Here is a 16,249-nt window from a genome sequence, read left to right as displayed (position 1 = left end):
AATGGGATGTTTCTTTGATGGGAAGAGAAAGTTTTAAAATCGGATCGGGAAGCTCTTTTACACACACCACACAAACTCCTGCCTCCAGGCATGAAGAGTGGGGCATCACCACGTTTCTTGTTTCAGAACCTTTCTAAGCATTATTATTATTATTATTATTATTATTATTCTTTATTTCTAAAGCGCTGTAATTATACACAGCGCTGTACAAAGTCGGTAAAATTAAAGAGAATATAAAAGCCTGCCCAAGGCGTACATTCTAAAATAATAACAATTAAAAGAGGAATAGATAAAATTACCATATAGAAAAAACAAACAAATTAAAAACATCAAATATCAAACAAATCACATCACATCAAATATTGTCAGACAGCCAGATGACAATCACAAATTCCCTGAGAACGCTTCCCTAAACAATATGGTTTTCAGCTCAGCCTTAAAGCTGGTTAGGGAAGTGATGAGCCGGGCATGCAGAGGAAGAAGGTTCCAGGAATGAGGGGCAGCAAGAGAGAAGGGACGGATCCGGGATGGGGCAGAGGAGATCCTGGGTTGAAAGAGGAGACTTTGGCTACCAGAGCGGAGAGTGCGACTAGGGATGTATTAATGTATTGGCCGATATATAAGTCGACCCAGGATTTTAGGGTCAATTTTGGGACATAATTTTTTTTACTTACAGTAGAGTATATATGGTACCAATGCAGCAGCTTAATGACACTGAGTGAGGCCTAAAGTTCTGCACCTCATCTTATAAAAACATTGTTTTGCTTTGATCTATGGGGAAACATCCTCAGCATACTTGCTGTATCTTGTCCTCAACCATAACTTGCAGTTATACTTTATGCCCTGATCTCATTCCCTGGATCTCCTGCAAAGAAGCAATTTTGTTAAAATTACTAATTTGGTTATTTGCAGAAAGAAGGAAAAAAGCCTCCATGAAATAGCAGTTTAATCAATATTGACTATTTTCTGTGATTCAGGAAGCTTATCTTCTTCATGCACTATCTCTTTAGACACTTATACTTTATAAGATCTATAAGCCACCAGGCAAGAGGGCAGGGGGACTGGCATGCAGTTTGCTATCATATGCTATTACCACCATTCTGTTCCGGGAGGGGGGGAGGGGGAGATAAATGTGGGATTCTACAATGTTATTGTTGAAGATGTTTAATTCACTACTCCCATTAACTGTCAATTATAATTACACAGTATTGGATTGTGCATACTCTGGAAGTTTATTGTGTCCTCCTTCCTGTAGAGGAGAACAAATTTACCTTGTACCCTTTCAAAGGTTAGTTTCTGCAAAGTCTCTGTAAACTTTCCATAGCTTTTCAGAAGCTATGCACTCCTGTGTAGCTGAAAATGCAAGGAATGGTAGGTTGAAGGCTGACTGCTCATCCAAATGTCAGTAAGCAAATTGGATAGAACAATTGAAATGTATTAAGTAAAAGTCAACTCTTATCCATAATCTCACCTTAATACAGGAACTCTATTGATCTTCCCTCAAGAGCTGACTTGAAGAATCAGTATGGTAGAATTGTCAAGCTGTGAAAATGTGATTCTTAGTGTCAAATCCATATGCATGGTTCAGTCATGTTGGCATGATGATATGATGATATCAGGGGATGAAGATATGAGGGCATGGTGATATGGTGATTTAACACTGTATAATATGTTAGTTATTGAGAGGGGGATATCAGTTATGTTAAATCCAAGCCTGGGAAACAAACAGGAGGAACAGATAGTCAGTGGCAGAAAGGAGTTGTAGTTTTATGACCCCAATCTTCCTGCCATGGATCTGAGCTGTGAAACAGGGATGATCTTCTTCCTTTTATAATTTTTAACTGCATGTTTTAAATTATTTCTAACTGCCATTTCATTTCACTTTATTGTTGACCTTTTGTATGTTTTAACCCCCCTGAACACATCAAATCACATTTGATCCTTGAGCTAAAATCCTGGTGGGTACTTGGAAGGGAGACTACCAGGGAATACTAGTTTTGTCGATGTTAACTGCTGTCAATTTCAACTTATGGCAATCCTATGAATGAGAAACCTCCAAGTCTTCTGGCACTATTTCTTGCTTAATTTGTATTGTCTCATTATTGAAAAGGGGTTTACTGTGCCTCCTTCTGAGCAGTAATAACAAGTGTTAGCTACAGTGCCACTGTCATTATTTCTGAAATATCCTCTGGCAGTGCCACCCCCTGCTACTAATGTTGTCTGGTAGCTGTTTGGCACATTTAGTTTGTCTCCCTGCCAAAAGTCTTTCTGATATGACAGACCCTATCTGCAGCACTGCTGCTGTCAGCAAAGTCTCTTGTCTCACAGGAGCACATGATCACACCACCACAAAAAAGTAGTGCCATTGGTGCAGGAATATACTAGTTGTGTGTAGGCTATATTTAGAAGAAGGCAATGGCAAACCAACTCTGGAGTGTTCCTTGCCTAAGAAAAGGCTACTGCATCTATGGGATTGTCACAAATCAACAGGTGACTTGAAGACATGCCCACACACATTTTAACTGTTGCATTTTCCTCTATGAGTAGCTGTCAGTCCCAGTTCAGTGGGAAAGTTAGAGTATTAATATAGCACTAGTTTTTATTGTTATTGATTAGAAAAGACAATATAGAAGTAACCTCTCAATAGCCTCAAACCTTTCCCTTTCCATGTATCAGTCCTTTCACTGAACATCAGCCTCAAAAATTGTAATTAAATCTTCTGCCACCTCATTAACTCTTGCTTGTGACCCACTTTTTTTAAAAAAGCAAACACCAAATTTTGAAGCATTTTATAAACTGACCATTATTCCAATAGCTTTTCAGCCATTGCTTTTTACCATCTCCCTTTTGGAGTCTGAATCTCTCATGGATGACTCCACGTTTCATTCAACATTGTTGTGAAAAATGGCAATATAAAAGGCACAGAACACTGTGATTACCTCTCTGTCAATAAGTTTCCTGCCGTGACTTGCATCTGTTCTCTGGCGATTGGCAAGCTCATCAACTCATCTTTAACTTAATAACTTACATTTTGTAGCAGTTGATAGTCCCATAAATAGCACTTCCCACACAGTGAGATAAGTATAGTGGTACAGCCAAGCTTGGTAGAGTTTTCATCTTGATCTCTAAACTTAGTGACTGAAAAGACAAAATGCACAGTAACTATATATTTAGCTAGGTTTCTTTTTTAAAAAAGTCTTAGTTTAAAACGGAATTAAGATTCTGAGGCAACTAAAGTTACCACTGATGATCAAGAAACTTTTTCTGTATCAACAGTCTCGCAAACATCTGCTTTCCAGTTGGGAATTATCATTACAACCATGTGAAGCGGCATATAATATTTTAATGTTTGAAGTTAATATTATGTATTATTAATATTCACAAAAATCCATTTGTGAATTCCATTATGCAGAACTGTATTTCCCTTGTGGAAACTGTAATTTCCTATTTCCGGGATTTAATTCTGAGATTCTGCTATCAGCTTCTTTTTTAATTCTTTATTTTTCAGTCTTAGCATCTCAGGATATCATGCAGCTAAATTGGGGTGGTATTTATTTGCTGATGACTGTAATTTCTTTTCTGATTTCTTTAATAGAGAAAATTGTGCTTTAAATTTTACTTGACACTGAATCTAGTTAGGGTTCAGTCAGTCAGAGTTTGTTTCAGCTTCTTAAAAGTGTGTATAAAGCATAAAAATGCAAAGGTTTTTTCAAAACAAGCTGCTTTCTAATCAGCGTGGCTAAAATGTTCTTATTCAAAGAAAGTGTATGTGATTATGAAAGCAAATGAAGTTTCAAGTTGAATTTTAAGTGCTGAGAAAATTGATTCAGTTTGGAAAGGCAGCTTCAGTTTAGTACTGTAGCACAAATTGAAAAATACCAGAATTGCAGACTTTTTTTAAAAAAAGTACAGCTGAGCACTGAGCTAAAGACAACTACTTTAATTCACTGCCCAAAGACAGGATTCTGGCCTGCCTGAAAGAATGTGTGGTCTCTGTATTATAGACTGCCTATTAAAGAGATTGTGCTGGAGACTCCATGGTTACATCTTAGTTTAGATTAGGTAAGGTGCAGCCTCAACTCCATTTTGCAGCCCCTGAACTTCCCAAAATGTCCCCTAAATCCTCAGGCCAATTTCCCCCCTTTTTTCTCAACAAATTTGATCTGAAAACACAACGTTAAAAACAGATTTTAAAAAAAACTACACAAAATGCTGTAGTTTTACTTTAATGTCTGATACTTCCGAAACCCACAACCACACAAAACCCAAAGAAAATTGGTCAAAACAAGAAGTGATGTCTTATCACTTCTAATTTCAGACCAGTATAGCCTATTGAAGTGGCCCCGACCCTGGCACAGTTGCCCAGCAATGGTTTAGAATAGATTATGGCTGTTGCCCATATTTTGACAAGCTTTATAAAGTGTGATGGATAGTACAGTACCCACAATGGTTGCTTCTCCTTACCTTTTTTATACCATGAACATATTCTGTATGTGGTTTTTATTAGTGCAATAAATGATTTTCCTTGTCTATCTCAAGTTCTGTGCTTGCACTGCCAGCCTTTCCATATTAAATAGTCCTTGCACAGTCATCTCCAAAAATATCGTGAGAATTCATTTTACATGTGTGGGTGGGGCCTGGGGGCCAAACTGGGGAAGTCCTCCTGTTGGCTCCATTTGTTGGCCTTTGGGCAGAAACAAAACTAGGCAAAGACACACTGTAGTTGCTTGCCAACTGATATCTTACTTTCCAACACAAACTTGTAAACAGAAACTTCGAAACTCCTCCTTTTCAATATTAAACTTCCCCGTATGGAGATATACCAGTTACTTCACTGGCTTCTGTGTAGGGTGTCTTGGTCTTGACCTGATGGTGTCTAGAACTCAACCTCGTCGGCGTCTCCTCCCCTCCATGGTCTGTATGCTCTCTCAGCCTGTTCTGCTAGTTCCCGCTTGTCCTGGAGCTCGGTCTTCCTTGTCTTTGGGGCCTGGCTCTGTTCTCCCACCACGACCCCTCTTCTCCTTGCCGCCCGATAGCGTTTCTCCCTATCCCTGGGTTGTATAATGATGATGATGATGATGATGATTTATTTATAGCCCGCCCAATCACAAGGAATCCAGGTGGGTTACAACAATAAAAATAAAGAGAATAAAATAAAATACAAAAATAAATAAAATATAGTAAAATAAAACAGAGCAACGTGAGTACAGTAAACTTACAGTTAGGCCTGATGGAAATCGAGTCTGTCTTTTTCACTCCCTCCTATGTCTGATGATGACAGTTGGGGCGGAGGGAAGGCTCTTCTTTTTGAGGCCAGAATATAATTTCAATTAAATTAAATTTAATTCTTCTCATTAATTTAAGAGAAGAATTGGTGGACAGAGTGACATAAATCACAGTAAATGGGGAGAGGAACTAGGTAGGGAAGGCCTGCCGGAAGAGATCTGTCTTAAGAGCCTTCTTAAAGGCTGTAAGAGTAGAAATGTCACGGATCTCCTTCGGCAGGTCATTCCATCGCTTTGGAGCTGCGATGGAAAAGGACCTCTGGGTGACCTCTAGGTGAAGTTAGCCTAGATTTTATTGGCTGAAGTAGATTCTTCCCCAAGGACCTTAGAGTGCGGGACGGACTGTACGGAAGAAGGCGTTCCCTTAAGTATTCTTAAGTATGGCTCCCCGTGGGCAACCCCTTCCCAACAAGGACTGTCCGGGCACTCTACTCAGTGAGGGCCTACTCGTATTCAAACAGAGGGAGAGGTACGCGGGGGGGGGGGGGTTGAGGGTTCCTTCACCTGGGTGCACATGGTCTCTCTCTCTCCCTGGCCCACGTTCCTCTCCGCGTCTCCGTCTTCCATGTAGCCTCCTCCCCCCCCATCGCCTCTCCTTCCTCCTTAAGGACCCTTTCCAACCCCGCCTCCTCTTTTCTCCCCAGGGGCCTCACCCCTCCTTCCGCTCCCAGCTGTTCCCACTCTGCCTGACTCTTTCCTCCCTCCTCCTCTGGGCCTTCTGGCCTGCCTCCTTCTTCTCTCGCCCGCTCAACCCTCCACACTCTCTCTACCTCCTTACAACATGGTTCTCATCTGGCTTAAATTTATATCTGATTTGTGAAGTTTCTGCTGTACACTAATGTGGCTAAAACCCCTTTAACTCCATTTTTATCAGTTTGTTTCATTGTATTTTACGAGTATTACAGTTTAAAGGGAAGGACTACTTGCAGATAATGCCATATGGTAAAAGTGGTAGTACATTTTAATTTCTTCACCTCAGTAGTTTTCCTTTTAAATTTATTTAATAGATTTTTAGGTTGTCTTATCTATTGGATGTGTTTGGTTTTGTTGCATTTTGTAACTTTCAGAGAGACCATCACTTGAAAGCACTAGACCAGTGATGGTGAACCTTTTACAGACTGAGTGCCCAAACTGCAACCCAGACCCCACTTATTTATTGCAAAGTGCCACGTCCCTCTGGCTTTCTAGTAAGAAACTCTGGCAAACTCTGTGCTAGGGCGACAGCATGTGTGCCCACAGAGAGGGCTCAGAGTGCCACCTCTGGCACGCGTGCCATAGGTTCACTATCACTGCACTAGACTCTTTTACTAGCTGTGACCAGAGTGGAATAGGATGAGGCCAGAATACTGTGTATGATAATGTAAGAACTTTGGAATAAGAGAGAATAGGACACTGGTGGTGCAGTGGTTAAATGCCTGTACTGCAGCCACTCACTCAAAACCATAAGGTTGTGAGTTCAATACCAGCGAAAGGGCTCAAGCTTGACTCAGGCTTGCATCTTTCCAAGGTCGCTAAAATAAATACCCAGATTGTTGGGGGCAATTAGCTTACAGTTGTAAACTGCTTAGACACTGTTAGTTCAGTATGAAGTGGTATATAAATGAAGCTGTTTGTTTTTGTTTTTTATAAGTTTAATTAAACATAGTAAAGCAAGCATAGAGAAATAAACTTGGAAAAGATTGTAGTTGAGAAGTGATGACCTAGAATTGCACAATAATTTTGTTTGCAACCTTGATTGTTGATGACTGCTGTCTCAACACCAGAACAATGTCATGTAGAAAGCTGCAGATGACTAAGTTGTATTGTAGCAAAGCCACCCACACAAGAATCAATCCTAACTAGAGTAGACTGGTAGAATCAACAGGAGAATATCTAAATATTGGCTTATTATTAATTGGCTGAGACACTGGGTCTCCTCTAGCTGGTACTAGCAATTGGTTTTAGGTCATTGTCTCAAAAATGGTCTTCGAAATATGAAACATCTCAGGCATGCTGATCATTGTGTTAGCCTTAGTACCTGTTGAATTTTAATCCTTTATTGAACTCAGGTGACCATGGTGAGTAGTGATACCGAGCTACACAATGCTGAACAAATAGAAGAGCTTTGTTTTGGAATGCCAGAGTGTCAGATTAGTTGCTGAAAAAGCCATAACATAGTTAAAGAAAGAGAGTGAGCTGAAAGTTGGGGCTCTAGCTGAGTAGTATACTTTGTATATAGAAGAGCCGGGATTCAAGTCCAAGCATCCAGATAATAAAGGACTCCTGCCTAAAACCCTTGAGAGCTAGTGCTAGATACCATAGACCAACCTTGTGAACCTGGTATCATCAAAAGGTTTTAGAGTAAAACTTCCACTAGTGCTTCCCCACATTATCAATGGGTTTAGATTATAGGAGTTCCAGTCCAGCCAACCGGCACTTAGTGTGATATGTACAAAAACCCTAAACACATCATAACAATAACCTCAATTAAAACACTTTGCTAGTATAATCTTCCTTGGTTACTGTTCAAATTGTGTTGTTGTTCTGACTTTTACAATTCAAACTTGAGGCATTTTTCAAAATTGACATGACAGTGAACTGTTAAAATTTAACTGACAAGCAGGAAAATAAATACTTGTTGTGGAAATAGTATTCAAGACAGATTTCTTTCTTGAAGATTCATTTCAGCAGCTTTTTATAATCCCTCTCTTCTCCCCCCTCCCCATTGTGGTCTTTCAGGGAGTATCTTGGAAAGCAGCTACAGTCTGAGCAGCCTCAAACAGCCACAGCACGAAGCTGAGAAACTACTTTCCTTTGGCGGGAGTAACTGGGATAACCGGAGCTATCCTGAAGTACAAATAAGAAAAATAATGTGGTCACAATTCCCTCACAACCTCTCCTGCTATTGTGTAGATTTCGTTTGAAATATTCTTCCAGTATTGTTGCCTGGAGTAAATCTTATTGTATGGTAAACTGTTTCTGACAGTTTGCTAGCTTCAGTCCTTCTGTATTGCAAAAATCTAAGAAATAATAGCTAATATGTGCTGCCTTTATTTTATGTATTTATTGTCTCCTGGGGGAAAAAGGGGGGAGGGAGCATTAAAATATAATCATTCCATATCATTAAGTGACTGTCTTGCTTGCTTTTTATCCTCTGAAATTAATTTTATTTACTTTGGAAAACTGATTTCATAAAAGCTGTGTGAAGTTAATAAAAGCTCATTTCCTCAACTTCCCTGGTCAGTATAAGATCTGCAGAATTATATATTATTAGTAAATTTACAAACAAGAATGTGCTTTTAAAATATCCAGTAGAATATCGTGGATTATTCCTACACGTACGGTACAACTTTACACATATCTTCCCAAAAGTGACTTTCAGTTGAAACATATGTCTGGATAAGAGGGTAAGTAGGACTGAGGAGACCTTTAGCCTTCTCTGTCAGAGAGTTCTGGTGCCACAATAAACAGCAATTCCCAGGATCCCCTAACACTGAGTTAGGGAGGTTAAAGTGGTCTCAAACTGGATTATTTCTGAAGTGTGATTTTGGGCCATAAAATTGAACACTTAAGGTCGGGATTGTCCAAACCTTTGTATTCCCCATCACCACATAGAATGTGAGAGCTTGACAGGGAAGAAAGGTGACCACAGGCCGGAGTCTGAAGGATCTGAGCACAGTGGTTGAGGTTAGTGGGGCCTTGGAGATGTCTCATATAGGGGGTCACCAGAAATCAAAGTTGACTCAAGGGCAGCTAGCAACAAGTGGGTATAGAAGTACTGCCATAGTTACTTAATGTTCATTGCAAGAATGTGATTAATTTTTAAAAGAAGAAAAGAGGTTTGTAGCTTGGTTTCTATAATGGCAAACTGCTGGCATAGTAGTCCATAGCAGTCTAAGCAGTTTGACAGTCTCTGTGTCCATGCAGGGAAGTATCCTTGACATTCTTGTTCAAGCAGAAGAACAGCAGTGGTGGCAAAGAGAGGAGGAGGTAGCCACATGCCATCCTTTGGAGGCCTGCTCTGAGCAGCCTTAAGTTTATAAGCCTGGTTTAAAGGAGTCCTCAGAGCCAAGACATTGTGGAAGTGGTTGCCTGGAAGAGTGCCCCATGGACCCAGGAATTCAAGAAATAGGTGTCTCACAACCATTCTCTGGAGGGCAGCATCCCCCCACTTATCACTGCTGCTTTCTTTTCTTTGTTGTCATCTCTTCCTCCTCATAATTAGCTTGGTTTCTATAATGGCAAACTGCTGGCATAGTAGTCCATAGCAGTCTAAGCAGTTTGACAGTCTCTGTGTCCATGCAGGGAAGTATCCTTGACATTCTTGTTCAAGCAGAAGAACAGCAGTGGTGGCAAAGAGAGGAGGAGGTAGCCACATGCCATCCTTTGGAGGCCTGCTCTGAGCAGCCTTAAGTTTATAAGCCTGGTTTAAAGGAGTCCTCAGAGCCAAGACATTGTGGAAGTGGTTGCCTGGAAGAGTGCCCCATGGACCCAGGAATTCAAGAAATAGGTGTCTCACAGCCATTCTCTGGAGGGCAGCATCCCCCCACTTATCACTGCTGCTTTCTTTTCTTTGTTGTCATCTCTTCCTCCTCATAATTAAGCACATAGAGCTTTACATTTGGCCATTTCTTCTAGTTCAGGCTTAATCTTTTTCTGCTTTATCTGTATAATATTTCACATCGTTTTCTGATTTCCTAACACTGTGCTATGTATACAAAGTGTATGTTTCTGTGACATAATTTACATACTTTGAGGTTGTCTTCATTCTTTGAAGTTTCAACAGAGTAATTCAAGCAATTACAAGCCCTCCTACATTGAACCAAGTTTGATACCAAGATAGGCAAGAAAGCAGCTTACAAAGACTAAAAACAGATTTAAAAAACCACACAAAACCATCTGTGAAAATTCATATAAAGAATTCAGTTAACTGCAGAGGATCTTAAGAAAAATAATGAAATGAAAGACAGGGTGATTCATGTAAAATCAATGCAAGGAAAGTAGGAATAATTATTGTAAAAAAAGTTGTAAATGTTTGATAATTTGTATTGTATTGTAGAATAATATTAATGTAATGTAATAAATATATACAGTCAGACCTCTATATCCCTGGTTTCAATTTTCCACAGCTTGGCAATATTACAAAAATATCTAGATTTCCAAAAAGTTAACCTTGATTTTACCGTTTTATATAAGGGACAACTTTTTACCCCATTGTATGTAATGGGACTTGAGCGTCTATGGATTTTGAAATCCAATGGAGGGGGGGGGGGGTAGCTGGAGCCAAACTCCAGTGGATACCAAGGGCCCACTGCAATAAAAAAATGCACAGAAAGCTGTTAATGAAGTTAAATGATCCATAGATTTAAACCAAATCCATAGAATCTTGACAGGTTATGTAGGCTTTCAGCTTTCAAAATGGCTTATATAAGTCATGTGTAGATAATGCCTATGTTTAGATTAACATAGGACAATTACCATTCAAAATTAAGGGGGGAAGTTGAAAAACAGGTGTATAGTTGAATATTAAGAAAAAAAGTAATGACCACAAATGATTTATGTAACTTAAAAACTGATGGTGAAAACTTTGAGATAATTAATCATTAATCAAAATGAAGACTGCAGTAAAAAAAGAGAGACCCCTACCAAAAATCAGGGAAATCAAAGCTAAGTTCAAACCAAGGGCAGGGATGCTTCATATGGAGAAAGGTGGTGGTGGTGGTGGTGGTGGGGAGACATAATACAGGAACAAGAAAAAAAATCCACCGAACATTGATACCGTCATTGGCTAACCAAAATGCACAATATACTTGTTGCAAGCTTTTGAAACTTCACTGGTTTCTTCATCAGGAAAGATGTTACATACCAAACAGGAGAAAAAATTAGTTAAGATGGTATGGGAAGGGTATCTCTAGCAGGCTAGCCCCTCCTCCTCTGACCATGCGGCAATTGGGCAAAGTCCATTTGCATATCAACAAGGAGTCCTCTTTTGCAATCCAATATGTCCCCATTCCTCTGAGGCCACAGGCCTCTTTGTAGGCAGAGAACAATGGATTCCTCAAGACGTCTCCATGTTTGTGCATCAGGAACATTTTGGTGGGTGTTGAGGTAAAACAACACCAAATTACCTTCAACCAAGGTAAAACATTTTTTCTTCTCAAATTTGGACCAGATTGGTATGTTTTACCTCAAGAGAAGAAGGAGGGGAAGACCACAGATGTCTGATCCACAGGGTTGCTATGGGTTGTAATTGACTTGAGGGCAGCTAACAACAACTGAAACTAAAAACACATTTACAATGGTTGGATAGAACCATTATTGGCTGGTGACCAGAAAGAATCTATTAATTTGTTATTTCATCTTGCACACATTCTTTCCATGGTTGTACAGCAGGAATGGACAACTTGTTGCCCTCCACATGTTGGGACTGTAATTCCCATCAAGCCTAGCAAGTGTAACCAGTAATGAGGGATCATGGGAATTACAATCCATGTGTTGCCTACTCCTTTTGTATAGAGATAGAGCTTAAGAAAATGCCTTCATCTTTGGCTTGAGAGCAGATAGGTGGCCAGTGTGCAAACTCCTTTTCACCTTTTCATGTCCAATTTAAAGCAGGCTTAAATGAGCAGGTTTACTCAGAAATTGTATCTTGGTCTTGATTCTAAACAAAAGACCCTTAAAATATGTGCAGCAGTTTAAATGGATTAGTTGTCACAAGTGATCTTGTCTGCACATGCTATCAGACTACGGAAGGAGAGTGAGACATAGGGAGAGGATTTATGAGGAGTGATGAAAGCATATGGAGATTGTTTGGATAAGACAAAGTTTTCAAATGACAGAAGAAGGGCAGCAGACAGACAGCTATTGATGCATATTCTTTAAGCCTTGAGCCTTACTTATTGGAGGGAAGCGACATATGAACAATGTGATAATACCTAACTATAGCGTGACTAATTAAGTATTTACTGAGAGAGTCCAGTACCTCAGGCAGAACAACACAGGGAAGAAAATGTGCAAAACTTCAAAGGACTTTTAGTCACTTAGATGTGGCACAAACATAATAATGATATAGCTGTCCTTAACAATTGTTAGCTTACGGCTTCTAAAAAAAACACAGATGGAATGGGGACGTTGCAGGCAGCCATAATTTTCAGATTCCAATACACACAGTTCATATTTCCTTGTGTTGGGTACTCAGCAGATTTGAGAACACTATAGTTGTTTCCATGAGGTCATACCCTAACACATTTATACAGTGTCTTGTCTACTTCCATGTTATCACTTTTGCCAAAGATTGATGTTTGAGCCATGTAACAAGTGCTGCCACAGTCAAGGCGGGGGTCTGTTTGTTGGCCTTCAAGATAGGAGACCAACATGTTTTGCACTCATCTCATGGTGCCAAGCCTTGTCACCAGCAAGCTAAGACCTTTTTGTTTGGAACAGGTGTTTAAAACAGAAAGCTTTTAAATAACGTCCTTGGTGTGGTAAATTGTTTTAATGTGTATGGGTTTTAAGTGCTTTTATGTTTTTAATTACATTCTATTTTTAAACAAATGATCTTTCCACCTTCATGCTTCATGTTCTGCTGTCACCTTCTCCCATACTACTGCAGAAGTGGAACATATAGAATTGTGGTTTTAGAATCCAAAGGGTTTTTTCCTCATTTATGACAACACTTCTGAAAGACTTTTGACGGACCTTGTACTGCCCGAGTTTGAATCTTTCTTAACCACTATCTCATACTTTAGTGCACAGGTAGCATGTATGTAGTCCTCATGATGGACTGCAAATCCCATCAGTTTCAAGGAGCATGTCATCTGCCAGATATTTGGGCTACAGTTCCCATCATCTTGATAAGACAGATGGGGTTTACAGTCTAACTGATCTGGATGATCAAAGATGTCCTTCTAATATTCAAACTTATCAACAGTAAGAGATAGTATATTCAATCTGTTTCATGAGCTCTAGTAAAAACATTAGCAGATTTCTCAAAGGACAGCAACACAATATTATCAGGGGTTGGACTGCTAATGTCAGGGAACAGATTGCATACTCTTTCTCCTTCTGCTCATAGTCTGAATCCAAGCCTTAATGAAGAACTTTACAAATTTACCTACTATCCTCTTCTATTTTACATAAGTGGAATCCAGACTATTTTGACAAACATGCAGATGTGAGAAAGCTTAGACAATAGCCAATTTTTAAAACTTTCCACTGGGTATATATATTTATAAACCAATTTCCACTTGGAGCAGATGTCTGGTATTTGATGTGTTAAGTCCACATTATGGTGCATCCATCCAGTTCCCTACTGAAATATTGACTTAATCTGCTCAGTTTGACTGCCTCCTCTATTGATATATTTTGCAGCATCAAAATGCAATGTCCACTTAAGACTTTCAGTAAGTAATTTATTTATTTCCCTCTGTGATTCTAACCATTTTTTAAAATTATGGTTCCTTCTGGTTCCTTCTTACTTCCTTTGCTTTTGCACTGTCTATTTACTTGTGATACCCAGAGACCTTTCACCCAGGGTGGATTTAGCTCATTAGTGCAAAGCTTTCATGACTGTGCATCATCTTAGAATTACAAAAAATGAAAATGTATAAAGTACCAAGGATGTTTCCTAATACCATACTAAGAAAATAGCTAATTCCATCTACCTAAACATTGCACCTACCCAATTGATTTTATTCCAGTTGCCTTAAGGTAGTTTCCTGAAGTAAAGATGCCACTGAATTTATTTGGTTGTTTGCATGGTTGATTTAAGAGTTTTGTGCCATGCTCTGCCCATAGCTAAGAGAGAGAATGATCAGGGAGGAAAAAGAGGTTGGTGACTGATGAAAAAGGAAGTTCTGGAACTTACCGCAGCTTAAATTCAGGACAGTTTTTCCTGTTTCCATGTAGGTTGACTTCACAGGCTGTAACAAAGGACTCTGGATTTCTAACCAGCTACCATGTTTGGATCAGAAGGTGTCATTCTCCTCCGACTTCATGACATATTCCTTTTAAGGGAAGTCTAAAAAATAAAAATAAAATAAAAGGTCAAGTATAATGAAGTAATGCTTTTAAATAAAGGGGAAAAAAGGTTTATTTATAAAGTGTAAGAAGAATTATTGCTAATATACTTATTCAATTCTGACAAAATAAAAGAAAATGCTGGGAAAATAAAATAACATCCTGAAAATCTCATTATCTATTTTATGTTGGCTGTGTTCCAATGCCATAAGTGTTATCACACTAACCCATAAAACAGATCCTGGTGCGTACTAGAGGTATGTGGATAACAGCTCCCAGTATTCCTGCTTCTTTACCTGCTGTTTTTTAATGTCGCCTGATGGAGCTTGAAATCCAAGACTTCTGGAGGTTACAAGACAGAGGAAGGTTACTATAGAATGTGCTTCCCCTCCCCCCCCAGAAAAAATGCTGCAAGGAGAGACAGTAAACTAAAATTACGACATGATGGACCTATAGCATACACAATTATACTCCAAATTGCTGTATTTTCTTCAGTACAAACTGCTGTACTGAAGAAATTCAGCTTCTAATATTTGTTTCAGCAATTGACAGAACTTCCCACTGGCAATTGATGTACTTCTGTGGTTTAGCTTCAAATGCCAGAAGATAATGCCTGACATCAAGGATACAAAAAAATTTCATAATAATAAAATCTTGTGGAAGAAATGAATACAGATTAGTCACAGTCTTTCTGCAGTTCACCTGCCATTTCATATTCATTATAGCTAATAAAACATTTTCAAATATATTCCATCATGTATTAGTTTAGGCATTTTGCCTTTTATGGTTTTAACCTTTAGCAACATTGTCATATAACGGAGCAGGACCAGTGCAAAGCTTGACTGTTCCACGCATCACAGGTCTAATGATCCATTTGAACTATTGGAAGAATATAGTGTTAAATGGATGAAGTCTGAGTAAAAGCTGTTTGGAGGAGTCAGCCCCTTTGGGCACAGTGGGTCTAATTTCTGAGTTAACATGGATAGGGTTATTGTCCTAGAATTTAAATATAATAAAGAAACATATTACACACTGGACCCCAGATCCAGTGCAGAATGTTTAGATTATATTCAGAATTCTGTTGATACTCAAACAAAATCTAATCCATATAAATAACAATAATGGCTGATTGTTGACCATTTCCTTTTATATGGAAATGTTACTAATAGTATAACATGGCTATTTATTTATTTAGATGCCTTATATATGGGATCTTGAGGCAGCATGCAATATGAACATTTAAAAGCATTTCCAGACTAAAATCACAAATAATTCAAGCATGTTTTTTTAAAAAAATCCCATACCAAATGAGACATCAGTTAAAACAACAGTAACAGCTACCATGATTTAAAATGATATACACATACATTTTAAGGTAAATTAGTTCCTACAGGCTTTAATAAACAACATATTTTGACTTGGTACAGGAAAGAAACCAACATTGGTATTAGTTGGACTTCCAAGGGAAGGCATTCCACAATTGGGATGCCACAATTGAGCAAAAACAAACTGGGACATGTTGGTTGCATGATCATTTCTCCCTTTGCTATGACATGCCTACACAGATTGTGTTGCAATCAAAAATAAAAGCTGTTTAGAGGGTTTCACGTCTCTAAACAGATTTTCCTCAGACTTTATCCATTTAAATTGCATAATTTATGTCCACCTGCATATGATTCCAGAGCAATATAATCACAGATTAAATATACTTGTTTCTGGAATGGCCCAGGGTTTATTTAAAAGTATATCTTAACAAACAGCATCATGATGACCAAGGAACTATCAAAACAAGTCTGGGAAAGAGTTATGCAGAAGATCCAATCAAGGTTGGGGTAAAAAACCCCAAAAACTATCCCAAAATGCGAATATTTCTCAGAGCAGTATTAAATGCATTATTATAAAATGGAAAGAATGTGGCTCAGCTGCTAGAGAAGGTTTTCTGCCAAAAATGTAATGACTTGAGTTTT

General features: G+C 38.8%; 1 protein-coding gene across 1 annotated transcript in view; it reads left to right on the top strand.

Moving 5' to 3' along the window:
* The window catches only part of ATP6V1H (ATPase H+ transporting V1 subunit H), a 43,012-nt gene extending 32,650 nt beyond the window's left edge, over window positions 1-10,362 (top strand). The window contains exon 14 of the mRNA XM_089517305.1: window positions 8,004-10,362. Within this exon, the coding sequence (XP_089373431.1) occupies window positions 8,004-8,064 (61 nt within the window). The 3' untranslated portion in view covers window positions 8,065-10,362. The remainder of the gene's footprint in view (window positions 1-8,003) is intronic.
* The last annotated feature ends 5,887 nt before the right edge of the window (window positions 10,363-16,249 follow it).

This window comes from Sceloporus occidentalis, unplaced genomic scaffold, assembly GCF_023333645.1.
Source record: "Sceloporus occidentalis isolate IW3139 unplaced genomic scaffold, rSceOcc1.0.p SCAF_3, whole genome shotgun sequence".
NCBI lineage: Eukaryota > Metazoa > Chordata > Lepidosauria > Squamata > Phrynosomatidae > Sceloporus > Sceloporus occidentalis.
Note: the sequence above shows the minus strand (reverse complement) of the source record. Positions and strands in the feature narration are given on the sequence as shown.